The sequence below is a fragment of the Gopherus evgoodei genome, chromosome 1 (assembly GCF_007399415.2).
Source record: "Gopherus evgoodei ecotype Sinaloan lineage chromosome 1, rGopEvg1_v1.p, whole genome shotgun sequence".
Taxonomy (NCBI): Eukaryota; Metazoa; Chordata; order Testudines; family Testudinidae; genus Gopherus; species Gopherus evgoodei.
The window spans coordinates 249,359,249-249,376,972 of record NC_044322.1 but is presented as its reverse complement, the minus strand read 5'-3'; the positions used below and the strand labels follow the sequence as shown (position 1 = coordinate 249,376,972).

The following is a 17,724-nucleotide window of genomic DNA, read 5'->3' as shown; positions in this document are numbered from 1 at the left end:
TCTCTCTGCTAATGTTGCCAGCTGGGTAAAAGTGAAAAAAGCAGTATCTGGGTAACTTGCCTATCTACTGGGCTGGACCCAGACAAATGCCATAGGAGTCCTAGGTAAGGGTTAGGTTTCAGGACAGGAACAACAGAGGAGGCTGGGAGCAAGCTGAGCACAGCAGCTCTGAGCTGTCAGTCAGGCAAGAGGGTAAATGGGTGTGGAGAACAGAAAAGTATGTTGCTGAATTATGCACAGGGGCCTCATGAATAATTTGTAATGAGCATGTACTCAGTGAATATTGCACCCTTTTCTGCTCAGAAAGAACACATTTTTCAAAATAGGCTAAGTGACTTAGGGCTTTCCTACATGGTGAAATTGACCAGCTATTGTAGAATAAACTATTTTGCAATAGGTATTCCAGAATAAACTCCAGACATGGACACTATTCCAGAATAAAAGTGATTTTTTTTCCTGGATAATTACTCTCTTTTAGAAGTGGACTATTTTTTCCAGAATAAAGTGTCCACAGGGTAGCGATTCCAGTCAATTTTTCTATGTAGACAAACCTACATCTCATTGAAGGACAATGAACATGGGGGACCTAAATCACACAGGCAGTTCTGAAAAGTGTATCCATATTTTCTTGCAAGCAGATTGTCATTTTCTCTGATTTATTAGTTTTTCAAAAATAATGTTTGGATATTTTCTGCTAATAATTCTTGGTTCTGAGGTAATTTGGTAACAAATATTTGATACTTGAAATTGAATCTGTTTTGACTGGACATTCAAGTTCTGTGGATGTTTCTCTTCCCTGACTGGATAAGAGTAACTCTCAGCTTCAGATTTCCAGTATGAATATTCACTTATTGTGAATTCCAAATTCATTTCCCATAAATATTTTACAGTATTCACTTAAAACACATTATTTTGACAAACTTTCCTGTCAGTAACCTAATTTGCTAGCATATTAATGGAAAGTATAGTCACTCTTCACTTAAATTCGTCCTGGTTAACGTTGTTTCATTGTTACATTGCTGATCAATTAGGGAACATGCTTGTTTAAAGTTGTGCAATGCTCCCTTATAACCTCGTTTGGGAGCCGCCTGCTTTGTTCACAGCTTGCAGGAAGAGCAGCCCCTTGCAGCTAACTGGTGGGGGCTTGAAACCAGGGTGGACTGGCAGCCCCCTATCAGTTCGCCGCTCCCCTAAGCTTACTGTGCAACAGCTGCCTGCAGTTCAGCTGTGTCTCTCCCCACACTGCGATGTGCTGCTCCTGCCCTCTGCCTTGGAGCTGCTCCCTGAGACTCCTGCTTGCTGTGCCGGGGAGAGGGAAAGAAACGGGGGTTAATGTCACGGTGTACCCCTCCCCCTGCTTCTGCACCCACTTACCCCATCTTCCATAGAGCAGGGGGGACAAACCAGGGCTGCAGTCACAGCAAGCTGATCTAATTAACAAGGCAGTGTACTTAAGGGAAATGCACCTATCTCCCTCCATCCCTGCTGCCTTGCAGAGTGAGAGAGTTAACCCTTGAGGGCTCAGTCAATTGCTAGTTCATCATTTAGCAATAAGGGAAATATCCCATCCTCTGACTCCTCCACCTCAACCAAGTTTCACAATCATCATCACTGTGTACCAGTATTAAATTGTTTGTTTAAAACTTATACTGTGTGTGTGAGTGAAAAAAATTTCCCTAGAACCTAACAGCCTCATTTACATTAATTCTTATGGGGAAATTGGATTCGCTTAACATCGTTTCGCTTAAAGTAACATTTTTCAGGAACATAACTACAACATTAAGTGAGGAGTTACTGTAACCAATAAAGGGATGTGAACAAACTTGAAGTAGATGTGTTTAAAAATTCAAATGAATATATGCAAAATATATTTTGAATTATTTGTCTAGCTCTAGTTATGAATCATTGTATTACAAGTTTGCGGCTTTTAAAATGGTCCTTTTTGTAAATTGTTGCACAAACCGGGCAAATCATAGTAGCAATAGTGTGCTGTTAATAAAACTGTACATGATCTTGCATATCTTTATTGGGCAATTCATTTATGGGAAGAATTTTTACCTTTCATGAAGGTGGAAGACATACCAGGATTAACTTTCAGATTCATGCATGGAATGAACCTACCTCTAATCCTGTTAGCAAACAATAGGATCTGTGCTCATGATTCCTGTACTGTCTCATTGAAACTGTCTCCTAATCACCTGCATTGTTGCCAACAAGTTTCTTAAGTACGTGAAAGAGAGACAGGGGCTTGTTTTTGAAGTCCTTTTTAAAAACAGACATAAGTTTCACTTAAAACAAATTCTCCACACACAGTGTTTGTACAAAGAATCAGCACAGGCAAAACTTTGTGACATCTGATTCTTGTTAGTTCTTTTCCACACACCATATGTTGTAGTGCTGAACATATTTGTAATACCATTTTTTCCCTAATGTGGTTTATTTCAATTAACATAAGACTTCACAGTCCACTGTGTTTCAATGCGTGTCGTTTTCTTAGAGCAGTTGCTTTCCCGTTGTCTACAGCTTTTATTTCAATATTTAGTCTGCTGCAATATGAGAGGGGTTGTCACCTTTTTGCAATTTTTTTTTAGAGATTATTTTCATTTGATGTTCTTGGTGGTGAAGTGATGTCTGACAAAGTTAATTTCTTGAGACTCCTTTTGTAAAAAAAAAAACAAAAAAAACAACCATGCTGCATGCATTGTTCATGAAGCACAGACTTTCCTGTATTTCTGGAAACTGTGGTGGGTGACTTCAGAGAAACCTCTGGCATTGAGCAATAATAAATTACTTCAGGAGACAGCACCACCCCTATATTCTCAGGAGGATCATTCAGAATCTTAGGCCCTTCTATTCATGGGTCCCAGAATAGTATTAACTCTCATCTTTGAGATTACGCAAAAAATAGCTCCTGACCACTTGTAGTCATTAAAGATCATGTGGCACTTTTGGCAGGAGTGAGGGAGTTAGCCCTGCCATCCTGAACAAAATGCAATTTGAGTACATATATTCTACAAAATTCCTCTGCTTTTTTGATCAGTTATGGTGGCATTCTTCACTTCAAGTTTTAGGTGCTCAAGGCCAGTCAAAACATGGGGAAATTATTTTTTTTAATTAAAATTCACAACTTTCACAACAGTTTTCTAAGGCAATGTTTGGCTGAAATGTCACATCCACCCCAGCTGCCTGTGTGCATGATGTATGGCTATATATTGTAAATTTGTTTTGCAGCTGAGGAATCTATGAGGGCATTTGGGTGTTGTGATGTGTAGGTGATGAGCATGTGATTGAGGTTGGTCTAGATGTTAATGTTGTCTTAACTGGGTGATTTCCTTGTTTTTAGTGCATGTGTTGATAAGAAATTCACTTGAGCAACCTTAACTCAAAATTGACAAAGCTTTTTGTATGCGTGATCTATATTGAACATGCTGCACTTCCATATTACATCAGTTCTATTAATATTTTCATAAGGGAAATGAAATGCAGTATTGGTGTGTTAAGAAAGCTCTCTGTTTCCTAGTGCAGCACCGCCAGACTTACATGTGCACAGAAAAGCCTTCCAAATAGGAAAACAGGATGAAAAGTGGCGGAAGAGATGAAGTTGAGAGGCCAGTGACTTGGTTTCCAGCTCAGAGAGACACATTTAAATTTATAAGCACTCAGCTTTTGCATTTCCTGGATCCTAGCGTCTTTCCTGTATGCTAATTTGGATGGGTGCGTCCAATATTTTTTTATTATTATTATTAACACTAGAAATAAAAATAAATTTAGACCACATTATCTGTAAAAAAAAAAAATGACTGCAATTACAGGCCCAAATTCAGATATGAAGCATAAAGTGATTTAAGCTCATTCCCGTTACAGTCCCACACTACCACCTAGACCTAGCCTACGCTGTTGAAGCTTTGCTTACGTTTTTTGTTGCTGTTGCCACAGAGGTAGCTCCCACATGTGCTGGAGGAAACTTGTGCTTTGTGCACTACAACTGTAAGTGCTGCTCTGGGCAGAGTTACAAGACTTGGTGCTTAACATTCCAAGGGTCACCTGGAACCCTGTGTGCATTACATCTGCTGCCACGGCTACTGTCAGCAGAGTTGAGCCAGAGGTAGATACAGTGACAAAGCTGTTTTGTAAAAGGCCTAGTAAAGACACCTCTGTACAATCCCTCAGGCCTGTTTACATGCTACTACCAGGTGTAAAAAAGTCAAAGGTATAACTGTAGTAGGATGGAGGCTGTTTATATCTTATATAACTTATATCTTCTTCTGACATCTTGGTGGGTAAGTTACAGGAAAAAAACTCCACCTACTGAATTACCAGGAAAGCTATCTGTGCTGCATTTCTTCTCAAATACAGCGCTGAGCATGCCCGATCCTGCTTAGTATGTGAGCTCTGATAGGATCACAGCTTAACGTGTCTGGGCTGCAGATGGGATGGCTTAATTCAATGAAATTCTTCTCCTTGCTTGTATTCAAAGAAAGCCTTGGCTCGATGAGAACAGAACATTTGTACAGAAATCAGTTCAGTTGATCATAATTGTAAGCTATCTCCTCTGCAATGATTTTAGACACTTGTGTTTCAATAGGAGCTTGATCCATAAAGGGACTGAGGTGTTGCAACTCTGAGCATCATGGTCCCTAACTTTTAGGCTCTTAGAAAATAGAGGAACACACGGTGATCCACAAAGCCTGAGTTAGGTGCCTAGGCCCTTGTACAGTGAATGGGGAGAGATAAGGGCTTTAGAATGTGATCCACAAAAACCAGTACTCTAGGCCAGTGGTTCTCAAAGCCGGTCCGCTGCTTGTTCAGGGAAAGCCCTTGGCGAGTCGGGCCAGTTTGTTTACCTGCAGCGTCCACAGGTTCGGCCGATCGTGGCTCCCGCTGGCCCCGGTTCGCCGCTCCAGGCCAATGGGGGCTACAGGAAGGACAGGCAGCACGTCCCTTGGCCCACGCCGCCTCCCGCAGCCCCCATTGACCTGGAGTGGCGAACCGCAGCCAGCGGGAGCCGCCATCAGCTGAACCTGTGGATGCGGCAAGTAAACAAACCAGCCCGGCCCACCAGGGGCTTTCCCTGAACAAGCGGCGGACCGGCTTTGAGAACCACTGCTCTAGGTGGGGAGCCATCTGAGCTAGCCAGTGGGAGATGCTGACAAGAGGGGTATATACTAAGTCATGGCATTCTCAGGGTGATCGGCACCTAAGTCCTGCAGGCAGGTGCCTATTTCTACTTGCAATCCACCAGATCCAGTGATCCATAATGGGAACCTGCCACCTATGGTCAGGCAGCTTGGGCACCTAAGGTATTATTTGTGGGAATGAGTCAGGCCCCTGCGTCACCCCACACAAAATGGCAGGAGGTGCTGGTGGTGCCCAACTTGTTACTTTTAGTTCAGTAATTAAAGTACCTTCCTGAGCAGTGGGAGATCCCTGTTCAAATCCTTTCTCCCCACCCACCCCCAGGCAGAGGGAAGAATTGAACCTGGGTCTTCACAAACCAGGTGAGTGCTGTAGTCACTGGACTAAAATTATAATATGGGCACACCTCCACCTCCTGCAAGATTTTGAATTTGGATGTGTCCTGCTAGGTGGCCTTTGAGCACCCCGACTGGATTGGGCCCTGAACATGATTTACACAGCTGAATGCCTATCTTCTCATGGTTTATTGCTGGAGCTTAGGCAGGAGGGAGGCAGCAATGCGCATCTCTAGAGGCAGAAACTTAGGCACAGAGGGAACTTTTATCCTGAAAATTTAGGCACTGAGTAAGTTTAGGTGCCTACAGCATTCGGTGGGAGTTTTGTGGCTCACAGTGGAGCCAAAACTGGGATTTAAATACCTTAAACCCAGATTTAGCCTCCTAAATGTGGATCTGGGCTTTGCTTCCTAGTTTCACTTTCTGCTCCAGCTATAGTGGAGGAACAACCCTGTGTGTGATCCTGCAGTCTGTTTTAATGGAAATTTCCAGAATTTCATGAGTACAAATGCTGACTGAGGGTAAAAAATGGGCACGTGCCCTCTAATTTGTTACTATCCCATTGAGTTTCCCCTCAGTAAGGCTGCGGAACTCATCATGTGCTTTCACTCCAATCCCCCCGCCAGTTTTTCTTATGTGATTGCACCTCTGCTGAACTCAGCATTGTGGTTGACTGGAGGGTTCTGAAAATAGGCTTGTAACAACAAAAACTTTTTTTTTTCAGCCTTAAATATTTCTGATAATTAGCAACAGTGGCAAGGTAAATTAGTATTAAGTATATTATACATAGCATTTGTATCAGTGTAAAAGTATCTCTAAGGAAATGCAAGTTTCACGCTCCCAATCTACTATTTCATAAAGCTATAAAGCTCAAGGAATCTTTTCTTAAATTACAAAAATACAGGCGGAATCCTAAAATCTTTGCTTGCTTTTTCATTCAGTCTTCCTTACTCAAGCAAACCTCCCGGTGACTTCACTTGGAGTTTAGGCTGATTAAGAAATCAGTAAAAAGTGAGTTACAGCTTCATTTACTCTTTATTTGTGGTACAGTCAAGCCTAGAAACCCCAGCCTGATTCAGTGCCCCATTGCACATACCTGCAGGGAGAGGAAAGTTCATGATTTGGCTTGTAGCAATTGTGGATAATATTCTGAAGCATATCCTGATGTCATGTCTTAGGCTAAAAAAGCCCATTATTTTCAATGGTCATGTTGCCTGAAAAGGACTGAGTAAGGATTTGGCCTATGGTGGTTTGGAATATGACATTTGCAATAAACCACTAAAAAGTAGAGGTGGTCGCATAGAATAGAAAGCTATTTGCTACAGTAGCAACAAATACAGCAATGATCACAATGGCACGTGCAGATGCAGAGATTAACTTTCTTTTGAGATTGTTATCTTGTTACACGTGCAATTCTTTGAATGGCCCATATGTAGGAGAAGCTGATTTCTGGGTGAATTCCACTAAGCTTTAAGGAAAGCAGTCATAGACTAACATTCAGTGGTTCAAAGCCCATAGGAAACATTGTTAATTATTGTTTTCTTTTCGGTTACTATTGTTTCTTTGTCTTAAAGCCTCTGAATTAAAACAGGTTTAATACAGTACACTGCTCATCTATTGTGGATGAAGTGAAACTGCAAACCATTATGGACTCCACATGTTGAGAGAATTACAATCTTTACTGAGACCCTTCCAACAAATCCTTTTGTCTGCATATAATATATGTTGGAGGCAAATTTGACATTATTTCAGTAGCTGAAGTTTTTTACCCTTCCTGTTTACAGCCCTGCATGCGATTTGTGCTGAGGTGCTCAGAGGCAGTTTCCAGAGCTATTTGGATGTGGTCAGAGAATCTGCTTGCATTTCACATTATGAAACAGATCATCAGTTTTCTGCCATGAAAAAATAACAGGGGCATGCATGAGTCATTTTGCCTTTGTACACAATGAGACGGTGATCTGATACGCTGGCTTCAACTGCAAGGTCTGGGTTTTATGACCTGGATCTAAAAACAAAACAATAGTGTCATCATGAACCAGGGAACTGTAGAGGGTGAATAGGGTGCTGGATATGCCAAATTATTGGGAAAAACTGAGGCCCATATTTCAATAGAGGCCTCTGATTTTGGAAGGCAGGATCTATCCCAGGGGCTTAAGCACAGTTCTGAATATACAATGCTTACTTACAAACATGTTCCTCCTTTTGCTTTTCTCCTGCTACTAGGCAGGAATGACTAGGTATCCACAGAGTAACATTCTCTTTAATATGGAATCATTTTCCCCTGTGATCATTGGTCTGCTCATCACTTTTTTATACCTTGTGCCAAAATGTGAAACATTCTGCTTTCACTCTTCGCAGATTCCCTAAAACGGATGAATGAATCTGTTCTTTCCTTAGTTAAGAGCAAGAGTTTAATGCTCCACTGCATCAAAGGGGAACAAACCTCAAAGAATGAAAGATACAAGCTGATCTGTCAGACAGAAAGTTTCTTTCCCATACTTATCTTTTCTCTCACAGAAAAATGCAAGGGGCCAGATCCTCAACTGATATAAAGAGTGGAGCATCTGGCTTAGTACGAGCTTTCATTTATTGCGGTAGTATACCCTATTTAACGTTGCCACTCTTTCATATTGATGCCTAAAATCAGCAAAAATAGGAATCATAATGAAAAGCAGGATATTGAGGATGCAAAGACTGAAAGAAAAATACTTAGGGCCAGATTCTGATTCCCTTACTCATATTGAATAAATATCTCTCCTTAGTGAAAATCATGCTTTTAAAATCAATGAGGCTACACAAAGTGAATAAGGACATCAGAAATTAGAAAAGCTGCAGTTGTGTAGAAGACACAAGTGAGACCACCGTATGTAAAAGTCTGCCATGCTTTTCATTGCCCCTGGAGAGCTGCACTGATGCAATGCATATGCAGTTAGCCCACCCAGAATATGTACTCTAGGAAGATCTTTGAAATAGCGAAGAATCTGTTGACAAAAAGACCAAAAATACATGAGAAATAGCGGGGGTATTGAAGAAACAAAAAGGCAAAGGCAGGTTAATGGCAGGAGATTCATAGTTTTTAAGTCAAGAAGGTAGTTCATCTAGTTTGACCTCTGTATATCGCAGGGCATAATATGAGCCCAAAAATTCAGGAATGGCATCCAGTCTTGATATGAAGACAGCAAGGGATGGAGACTCCACCACTTCTCTTGATAGTTTGTTCCAATGGTTAATCAAGTTCACTGTTCAAAATTTGTGCCTTGTTTCTCATTTTAATTTGTCTGACTTTAATGGCCCACCAATGGTTCTTTTTATTATTTTCTCTGCTAAATCAGATGTGAGAAACAAAATCCTGAGTCAAATTCAAAAGCACGAGACAGAAAGATCTTATTATTAAGTATTAAAATTAATGCACATACAGGATCACTATAATCATGATTCTGAGTTTCCACTATAACCTCCTGCTTTCACTGACGCATGTCCCTCTGAAACATAAACATTTCTACGCTAGGTCCATACACAAAGGTGAATCTTTTTTTTAACAAGTTTAAGCAGAATCCCTGCAACTTTTTGAGTATGATGGAGTAAGAGGAAAAAATAGAATTATTCCAGTAATAAAAAAAATGTATCCACACTTTTTAAGTCAGGCATGAGCAAAACAGCTGAAGTTTGAAACATGAAACTTGACATAAATATAACTCTCATTGGCAACTTGTGCCTTGGCTAGATTTGGAAAAAAATGATTTTATTTGTTTATACTCATAGTTTTGAAGTGTGTCTGTCACAATACAAAGTGTATGCACAATAAAACATTAAAAGCATATGCAGTAGTATCTATAAATTGACATAATATCAACAATAACTAGGGTTGCCAACATTGTATTTCAAAAATAAAGGACTTTTTTTCTTAACATTCCCTCCCCACCCCTTCTCCAGATATTATTAATTATTCTTATTAGTAAGCGCTAAGGAAGCAGCACTCAACTACATTCACTGTAGGCATATTTCTTGCTACTTTTTGCAGCATTCAGCAACTCCTGATCTTGTTGTACAGAGATGATAAAATAAGGGGTGTCCCCTTTAATAAGGGACTGTTGGCAACCGTAACAATAACACAAAGGGAACTCCCCAACCTGTATAATAACAGAGTCCATCCTCATTCCACCCATCCCCTCAGGAACAGCCTGAGTAAATAGACAGGCCTTTCAATGAGCACTAAAAGCTAACTAACTCAGCTCTGATGGACCAAGTTTGTGAGCAAAGGCTGGTGTCAAGGGTCTTCTGCTGAAGTCCCTCCTCTGGCACCAGCCTCCAGCCATACAGATCTACTGATCCACTGTCTTAGTGTTTAGATACTAATGTTCTACATGCCTTAGAAATAAGCTGTGTAGATAACACACATACCAGTACAGTACTTGGATGTATACACGATCTGATCTCATTTCCCCTGCTGGAATACACAGAGAGTAAGCAATCTCCAAGATGTGCAGGACCCAAACTATGAAATGCTTCAAGATAACAAAATTATAGCCATTTGAAAATAGCTTACTGGACGTGTGCAACAGAAAATTTTATTATGCCTACAGTCATGCATATTTGTGCAGCTGGTTCAGTGTGGTTGGTAGAAAGAGCATGCTATTTCCACCTGTGGCAGTATTTTCAAGGAGGAGAAAAAGGCTTCATAGTATATGGGGGACATGCTGTGAGGAGGGAAGCTGGACCATTTACAAAAATCCAGAAACCTTGGGGGTGTGAGATTTGTTTTGAAATTGGTTGCACCCCTCTGACTTCCTGCAGCCAGAATCTCTGCTCAGACCCACAGTTATCTCTTTCATTCTCAGTTTCCCCTCTCTAGTGGAGTGGTGAGACCAGCTTAAATCAGTCACTTACCTGTCAGATCTGGATTCCTTGGCAATCTCCACAGTTAAGATACCTATTTTCCAGCTTTTGCCAACCAGTGGATGAGGTTCATGACAAGTTAGGTTAGGCGATTGCTGATATTTATTAATATAGTTTAAATTATAACTCTTTAGTGGGGGAGGGATAGCTCAGTGGTTTGAGCATTGGCCTGCTAAACCCAGGGTTATGAGTTCTGTCGCTGAGGGGGCCATTTCATGATTGGTCCTGCTTTGAGCAGGGGGTTGGACTAGATGATCTCCTGAGGTCCCTTCCATCCCTAATAATCTATGATTCTAAGGACTTAGAACCATCAGGTTCAGCTTATAACTAATCAGTGGAACTACATGTTTTTATTGCAACCTTCTTCTGCCTCCCCTTCTATTCCCTGATGAATTCCCCACATTCCCTCCTATTCTTTAATTGTACCTTGTATTAAATAAGATCGTAAGTTCTTCCTATGTGTTTGTACAATGCCTGCTATAGTGGGCATCCCATTTTCATTGGGACATTCCAGTGCTACCATAATATAGATACATTATTATTATTACTTGTATTTAACATGAGAGCTAGGCAAAAATTTTTAAAGAAACTCTAAACCAGAAAACCTGGGATGAGTTTTGAGGTTTGAGCTGATTTGTGGTTCCAAGTGGAAACCAACTGAAGCTTGATGGTATTGAATGGTTGTGGCACAAAAGCGTTCTGGCCTTGGCTGAGATTCCCATTCAGTATTTTAGCTTTATTCAAATCCCAAACTCAAAATAAAACACAGAGGGTGCAAAATCTTTATGAACCAAAACCTGAGAAAGTTTATGTGAGCCTGTATAACCAAAACCACGAGTTTCACACACAGCTCTAGTCACAAATCTGTCACAGAAAGGCCTATGGTGACATCTTGGCTCTTTTGAAGTCAACGGGAGTTTTGCCCTTGACTTCAATGGGGCCAGGATTTCACTCCTGGAGATTTAAAAATTATTCCACCTGTTCTGCAGGGACAAATGTCTGTTTTTGCAGGAACTCAGTGTTAATTAAAAAAAATCCACATTGCAGAGTAGGAAATGTCCTGTGGGGCAAATGGAATTTTTGGTTTCCAGTATTTCCATGCACGATAATAAGGTATTATAATAGTAATAAGGTCTTATTACTAATGATTAACAAGAGAGCTATGTTAACACACTTCAGGACTTTGACACAGCTGAATGATCACAGATTACAATTTATTTTCCATGTCGTAAGCATAGAGAGTGTAATCAAAGAAGCAGCCAACTCTCTGCTCTTTTCCTATCATCACTTGGATAAAGAGCACGTCATCTTTGGTAGAGAGGCAGGAGGCAGTTTCCAGCCATCTTCCTTTCATCTGAATGTTTAATAAGATGTATCAGGTGTCAGAAAGTGTGGAGGACCTGTTGAGTGCAAGCTGTTTCTCACTGCTTAATATAGCAGAGTAGATAACGGAATACAGAAACTTACCTGGAAAGAAACACGTATGCAGAACGTGACAAATGGATGTAAGTTTGGTTAAGTGCGGTTTGCACGGATTCAGCATATCAAAACAGCTCCCCAAGGGTAGATTAAAGAGAAGTAACAAAGGTCATTATGGTTATCAGATAGCTCTCTCTCAGATATGTAGAACTGAGGTCTGGGCTTCTTTATTTTGTTATTTACTATTTGCATTAAAAGTATGCTAGAGGATGGACAGCATAAATGCAATGACAGGGTTTTCGCTCTAAAGAGCTTCTAGTCTAATTTTAGATGTGATGCAACTAGTGGGGGAGAAAGAGTGATGAAGGACATGGGTTACTGCTGTCACATCACATCAGTGAGCACATAGTTACTCATGTGTAGTGGGTACAGGTAATTGTGGTTCCACTGGAGATGTTTATTTACTTTTAATAATAAACTAAGGATATGTCTACACTGCAGCATAAACCCAGGCTTGAGGCCAGGCTCAAGCTAAGCTCCCTTGCACCTACACTGCAATTGTGCTAACCCAGGGCTCACACCTAGGGTCCCATGACTCTGCACGGCTGGATGGGCTAAGCTTGAGATAAGTCGGGACCCAGGGTCCAAGCCCTATTGCTTTGCAGTCCTAACATAGGCTCACTTGACTCGGAATCAGCCAGAAGTATCCCACAATTCCATGGGATGACTTCTTTAGTCCTCTCTATCCCAACAATCTGCAATCCACTCTATTGAAAACAGAAGCCACAAACACACACCCCTTTGCCAACTGCAGCAACTCATGTCAGCGTTGTCCATTTCTCTTCTGATCACCGATCTGCACACACACTATCAGAGAGTCTCCTGAGTTTGCAATGGAGAACGAACCAATCAAACCTTTTGTAAAGCGATCTGCTTCCTGGTAATGTGCAAGGTGGGCAGTAAAGTTGTCCCATAGTGTACCACGATCCTAGGGCTTAAAGGGCCACATTTCAGGGAGGGGGCACTAGGGACTCTGGGATACGGTTACTTTGATTTGGGTCTGTGCATTGTAGTGTGGATGCCAAAGCCCTAGGATCAAGCATAGGTTAGAAAAGCCTTAGCATAGAGTTAAAATACAGTGTAGACACACAAACCCAGGGTTCCTTAACATGAGTCAGCTAACAGAAGTCCCACTAACCCTGGGCTTACATTGCAGTATAGATATACCCTTGGTTGCTTCTTGAGGTATCAGAGAGGAAGAGAGATTTTAGGAGGGATTTGACTGAGGCAAGGTTGGTAGTGTTTGTGAATTGAATACAGGGGCACTGGAACAATTTGTATAGTGGGGCTGCTGAGAGCCATTGAGCCAAACTGTAAACCCTCTATATGATGGAAACCACTTCAAGCTTGGGGGTGCAACAGCACCACTACTTCCAGCACCTATGGCTGAATATGGATGGCATTTCATGAATACAGGACAGTGTGGAAAAAGACGTGAGAGGCAGGAGTGGGAAACGGAGCTTTGTAGTCAGAGGAATAGATTGTCAAGCGCACAAATGGCACTTAGATGCCTTACTCCCATTGATTTTCCTATTGCCTAACTCTCCTTGAAGGTCAATGGGAGCAAGTTTCTTAACACTAAGGTTACTAATTATACTGTGCCTAGCTATTCCCTCCTGCATTTTCAACTGGAGGAATTTTTCCTCCTATTTTAACTGTTGCGCAGTGTGACTGGTTTGTAAAGGCTGCCATGTTTTATTCCAGAAATAGTTGCATTTCTGAGATGAGTGAAGCACCCCATAGAGAGACAGCCTAGAAAGTACTCTGGGACATTTCTGGATAAAATATGCTACAGAAAACTAAGATACTATTAGCAATTATTGCTATTGCATCTACTAATCAAACATTGAGGAAAAGTATTGAATTCATGCACATACCAACATAAAAGTTAATCTTTGTGTCTGATATCTGATAGTTGCATTGTTTTCGTGCACGTACCTATATACTGTAGGCAAGCTATTTGTATAAAATATACAATAGGTGCACTTAGAAGTTACTACCACTTTGAGGGATATTACTAGGTTTTCGGGGTTTTTTACTCATTATTTGTATTATAGGGGCCCAAGAACAGGAAACATAAGTTATGCCCTCATCTGACATATGTAGCAAGTTAAGGATATTTTGGTTTCCTTTTTAACTTTTGGGCGGATGGTGAGTTTCAAAAAGATCACACGGGGGTTTCTTCACTTTGCTGTGTATGAGCCTTCTGTCTGTGCATAGAGGAAGGAGTAAACAATTTCATCATCTTTTAGGGTCATGGTTTAGACATCACACTAACTATGTGTGGTGGAAACTGACTCACCCATCCTCATTGCCCAGCTCCCAGAGGCTAAACACAGAGCTGGTCTACACTGGGGGAGTGGGTATCGATCTAAGATACGCAACTTCAGCTACGTGAATAGCATAGCTGAAGTCGAAGTATCTTAGATCAATTTACCTCTTGTCCTCACGGCGCGGGATTGACATCCGCGGCTCCCCCTGTCGACTCTGCTACTGCCGTTCCCGCTCGGGAGTTCCGGAGTCGACGGGAGTGCTTTCGGGGATCGATTATATCACATCTAGGTGAGATGCAATATATCGATCCCCGAGAAATTGATCGCTACCCGCCGATACGGCGGGTAGTCTAGACGTACCCAAAGTATTGTCAGAGCCACAATAGATGGCTCTCACAGCTGGAGTTCTGACAGGACTAAAAAGAAGTAAGGCTCCATGCAGCTGGAGTCTTTCATTGTTAAGTGGTCCTTCTGCAATCAGTTTATTCAGTGCATTTGTATCTCAGGGAGAGTCTGCCTCCAGGAACATAGTTAAGACCCCATTAGTTTGTTATTGCTTTCACTTGCTTTCCATTTTAGAACTAAAATTAATAGTTGGTATCCCTTTAAATTAATGGCAAATGACAATGGCTTTTTTTCTGTCTTCCTTGCCCCTTCTCTTCTGCTTTTGAACTCTCTTCCCAACCTTGCCATGATTTGTGGCCACTCTGCTGACACCCTTCACTTTCTGTGATGAGGACTTTTAATGAAAAGGAGAAGTTAAAAGCTCTTGTTGGAAGCAGGGCATGAATCATTGAATCATAGAAATGTAGGGCTGGAAGGGACCTGAAGAGGTCATCTAGTCAGGCCCCTGTGCTGAGGTAGGACCAAATATACCTAGACCATCGCTGACAGGTATTTTGTCTAACCTATTCTTAAAATCCTTCAGTGACAGGGATTCCACAACCTCCTTTGGGAGCCTATTCTAGTGCTTAACCACCCTTATACTTAGAAAGGGTTTCCTAATAGCTATCTTAAATCTCCCTTGCTGTAAACGTAGCAATTTATTTCTTGTCCTACCCTCAGTGGACATGGAGAACAATTGATCATCATCCTCTTTATAACAGCCCTTCATATATTTGAAGACTTATCATTACTCTCCTTAGCCTTCTATTTGCTAGACTAAACAAGCAAAGTGTTTCACATAGGAAAAAAAAATCAAATCCATAACTACGAAATGGGAAATAACTGTCTAGGTGGTTGTACTGCTGAAAAAGATCTGGGGGGTTAGAGTAGATGACAAATTGAATGTGAGTCAACAATGTGATGCTGTTGCAAAAAAGGCTAATATCGTGCTGGTGTGTAACAACAGGAGTGTCATATGGGGGACCCAGGAAGTCACTGTGTCACTCTGCTTGGCACTGATGAGGCCTCAACTGCAGTATTGTGTCCAGTTCTGGGTGCCAAACTTTAGGAAGGATGTGGACAAATTACAGAGCATCCAGAGGAGAATGATAAGCCTTTGGTGAGGCACAGTGTTGGTGAGAGGGACATGGGGAGAAGCTTGCACTGCTGCTATGCTTTCACAAAGGGTAAGATTGGTAGGAAGCTAACATATGCCAAACCAGATTAGGCCACTGGTTTAATCAAGGAAGGTATTCTGCTTCCAGCAGTGCCTAATACATAATGTTTCTGAAGAAATCATTCCTTCCTCCACCCACTCATTTTCACAGCCTGTTGCGCAGTGATAGACGTAGGAGAAAAGATCCTTCCAGATCCTTGCAGGCAGACAAATTACTTCACTTACTTTAGCATTCTAAATGAGAGGCTTATATCTTGCTTCCCTTTCAGTCAGGATGAATTGCATTGTAGTAATCTTCTAGGGGACATGGTCATGCTGGGCTTTCAGCCTTGTAGCTACACTATGGTGGTCTGATCTGGAGCGGTGATGTCAAAGAGAGCACTAATTGAAAAAGCAAAGTAAAAATTTGGCATAAACTTCTGTATTTGACAGTGTCCCTTTAAATCACATACCCAGCATCACTGAAGGCGTATTTTGGATTGCACAAATCATTCATAAAACATATGAATATATATGGTCTTATTTTTATTAACCCCTTTTAAATGATGCCTTGCAGACTAGCCTATCAAAGAAATGATGATGATGAGGAAGAAGCCGCCAGAGAACGCCGTCGACGGGCTCGACAGGAGAGGCTGCGGCAAAAGGAAGATGATGATCTAACAGGACAAGTGACAGAGAAATCAGAAGTTAATGCCCAGAACAGGTAAGCTTCTACTCTGTTGGTTGTGTATAAATGAATTGGCAGAGTTTTCAGTCCAGGGAACGGATATATTTAGAGCATATACTTCAAGTTTTAGAAATTAAGATCTAGATTCTGCCAATCTTACTTTGAATAAGACCTTACTCTGTGGGAAGTCCCACTGGTATCAAAGGAACTGCTTGGAGGTGAAGGTACTACTGATGGTGAGTAAAGGTGGAAGAATTGGGCCTTACGTATTTCTATCATTAGAATATATCTTTGTAAATAAATAACATCCCAGCAAACCTACAATTATAATAAGATGTTTGTTCATAACCTTTTCAGGGATCAGTAATATTTGTTATTGCATCAAGCTCATAGGTCAAATCCAGACCTCAAGCTGAAATTCACCTCCCCTAGCTCCCATGCCTGGTAGATAGAACCCTCCTTGCTGAGCAGGGGAAAGTTGGGAAAAAAGAGTTGTTCTTGTTCATGGATGCTCACCGTTTTCCTGTGCAAAGCAAAAACATCTGGAAAGGGAAAAAATGAATATAGAAAAAGAACAATACCACAGAGGTTTGAAGGAGCCTAGATCTCTCGGGGGACTGGCAATGGAATCCAGTACTGGTACTGATGGCTAGTCAATGGCATGTATGAAATTAGGTTGGTGGACTCAATCCACTTCCTGGTGGACCAGTATGTATATCACAATTGCATTTTTCACTAATTGCTCCCTCACTTGCAGGCAGCCTCAACACAGGCCATTTGTACAGAACTGGGGCATAGGTGGGCATGCCTAGCTGTCATAGCTGGGCTCGTGGCCACCAGCCAAGGATGGCCATGAGGTGGAGAGGGTGAGCAGGGATCAGAGTAATCGCTAGAGCTGGGATTGGTAAGCAAGAGTCAGAGTCAGGCTGGGGTCGGAGACCAGAAGTAGTACCAGGATGGAATCAGGAGGCAGAGTTAAGGTCAGGCTCAGGCTGGGGTCAGAGACGGGAGATCAGGAAACAAGGTGCTCTCCTAAGTCACAGCTGACCAAAAGTCCATGCTGTTGCCTAGATAATTTCCTGGGGCACCCTCCAGGGTTAAATAGTGTGCTTGGCCAATCAGAGTGCTACAATGTGATGTAACTCTAGACAGTGCTCCTTGGATAGGGTGCTGTATGCTTCCTAGTGAGAAGCAATGTCAGCTGCCCCAAGCTCTGGGTACTTGGGTTCTAGTCCCATGGATCCTTATACCATCACTGGAAAGAAACAGCCACTTTCCCATTAGTAGAGATGTTCTCATAGAAATACCTGTGTGTTTTGCTTGAGTAAGGACCTCAGACTTTGGTCCTATATTAAGAGCTTTTAATTAATGAGACTT

At 41.6% G+C, this 17,724-nt stretch overlaps 1 protein-coding gene across 6 annotated transcripts in view; it reads left to right on the top strand.

Moving 5' to 3' along the window:
- The window catches only part of CALD1 (caldesmon 1), a 255,607-nt gene that overhangs the window by 202,891 nt on the left and 34,992 nt on the right, over positions 1–17,724 (top strand). For all 6 annotated transcript variants that reach the window (XM_030542558.1, XM_030542577.1, XM_030542593.1 and 3 more), the window contains one exon: positions 16,237–16,383. In XM_030542558.1, the coding sequence (XP_030398418.1) occupies positions 16,237–16,383 (147 nt within the window). The remainder of the gene's footprint in view (positions 1–16,236; positions 16,384–17,724) is intronic.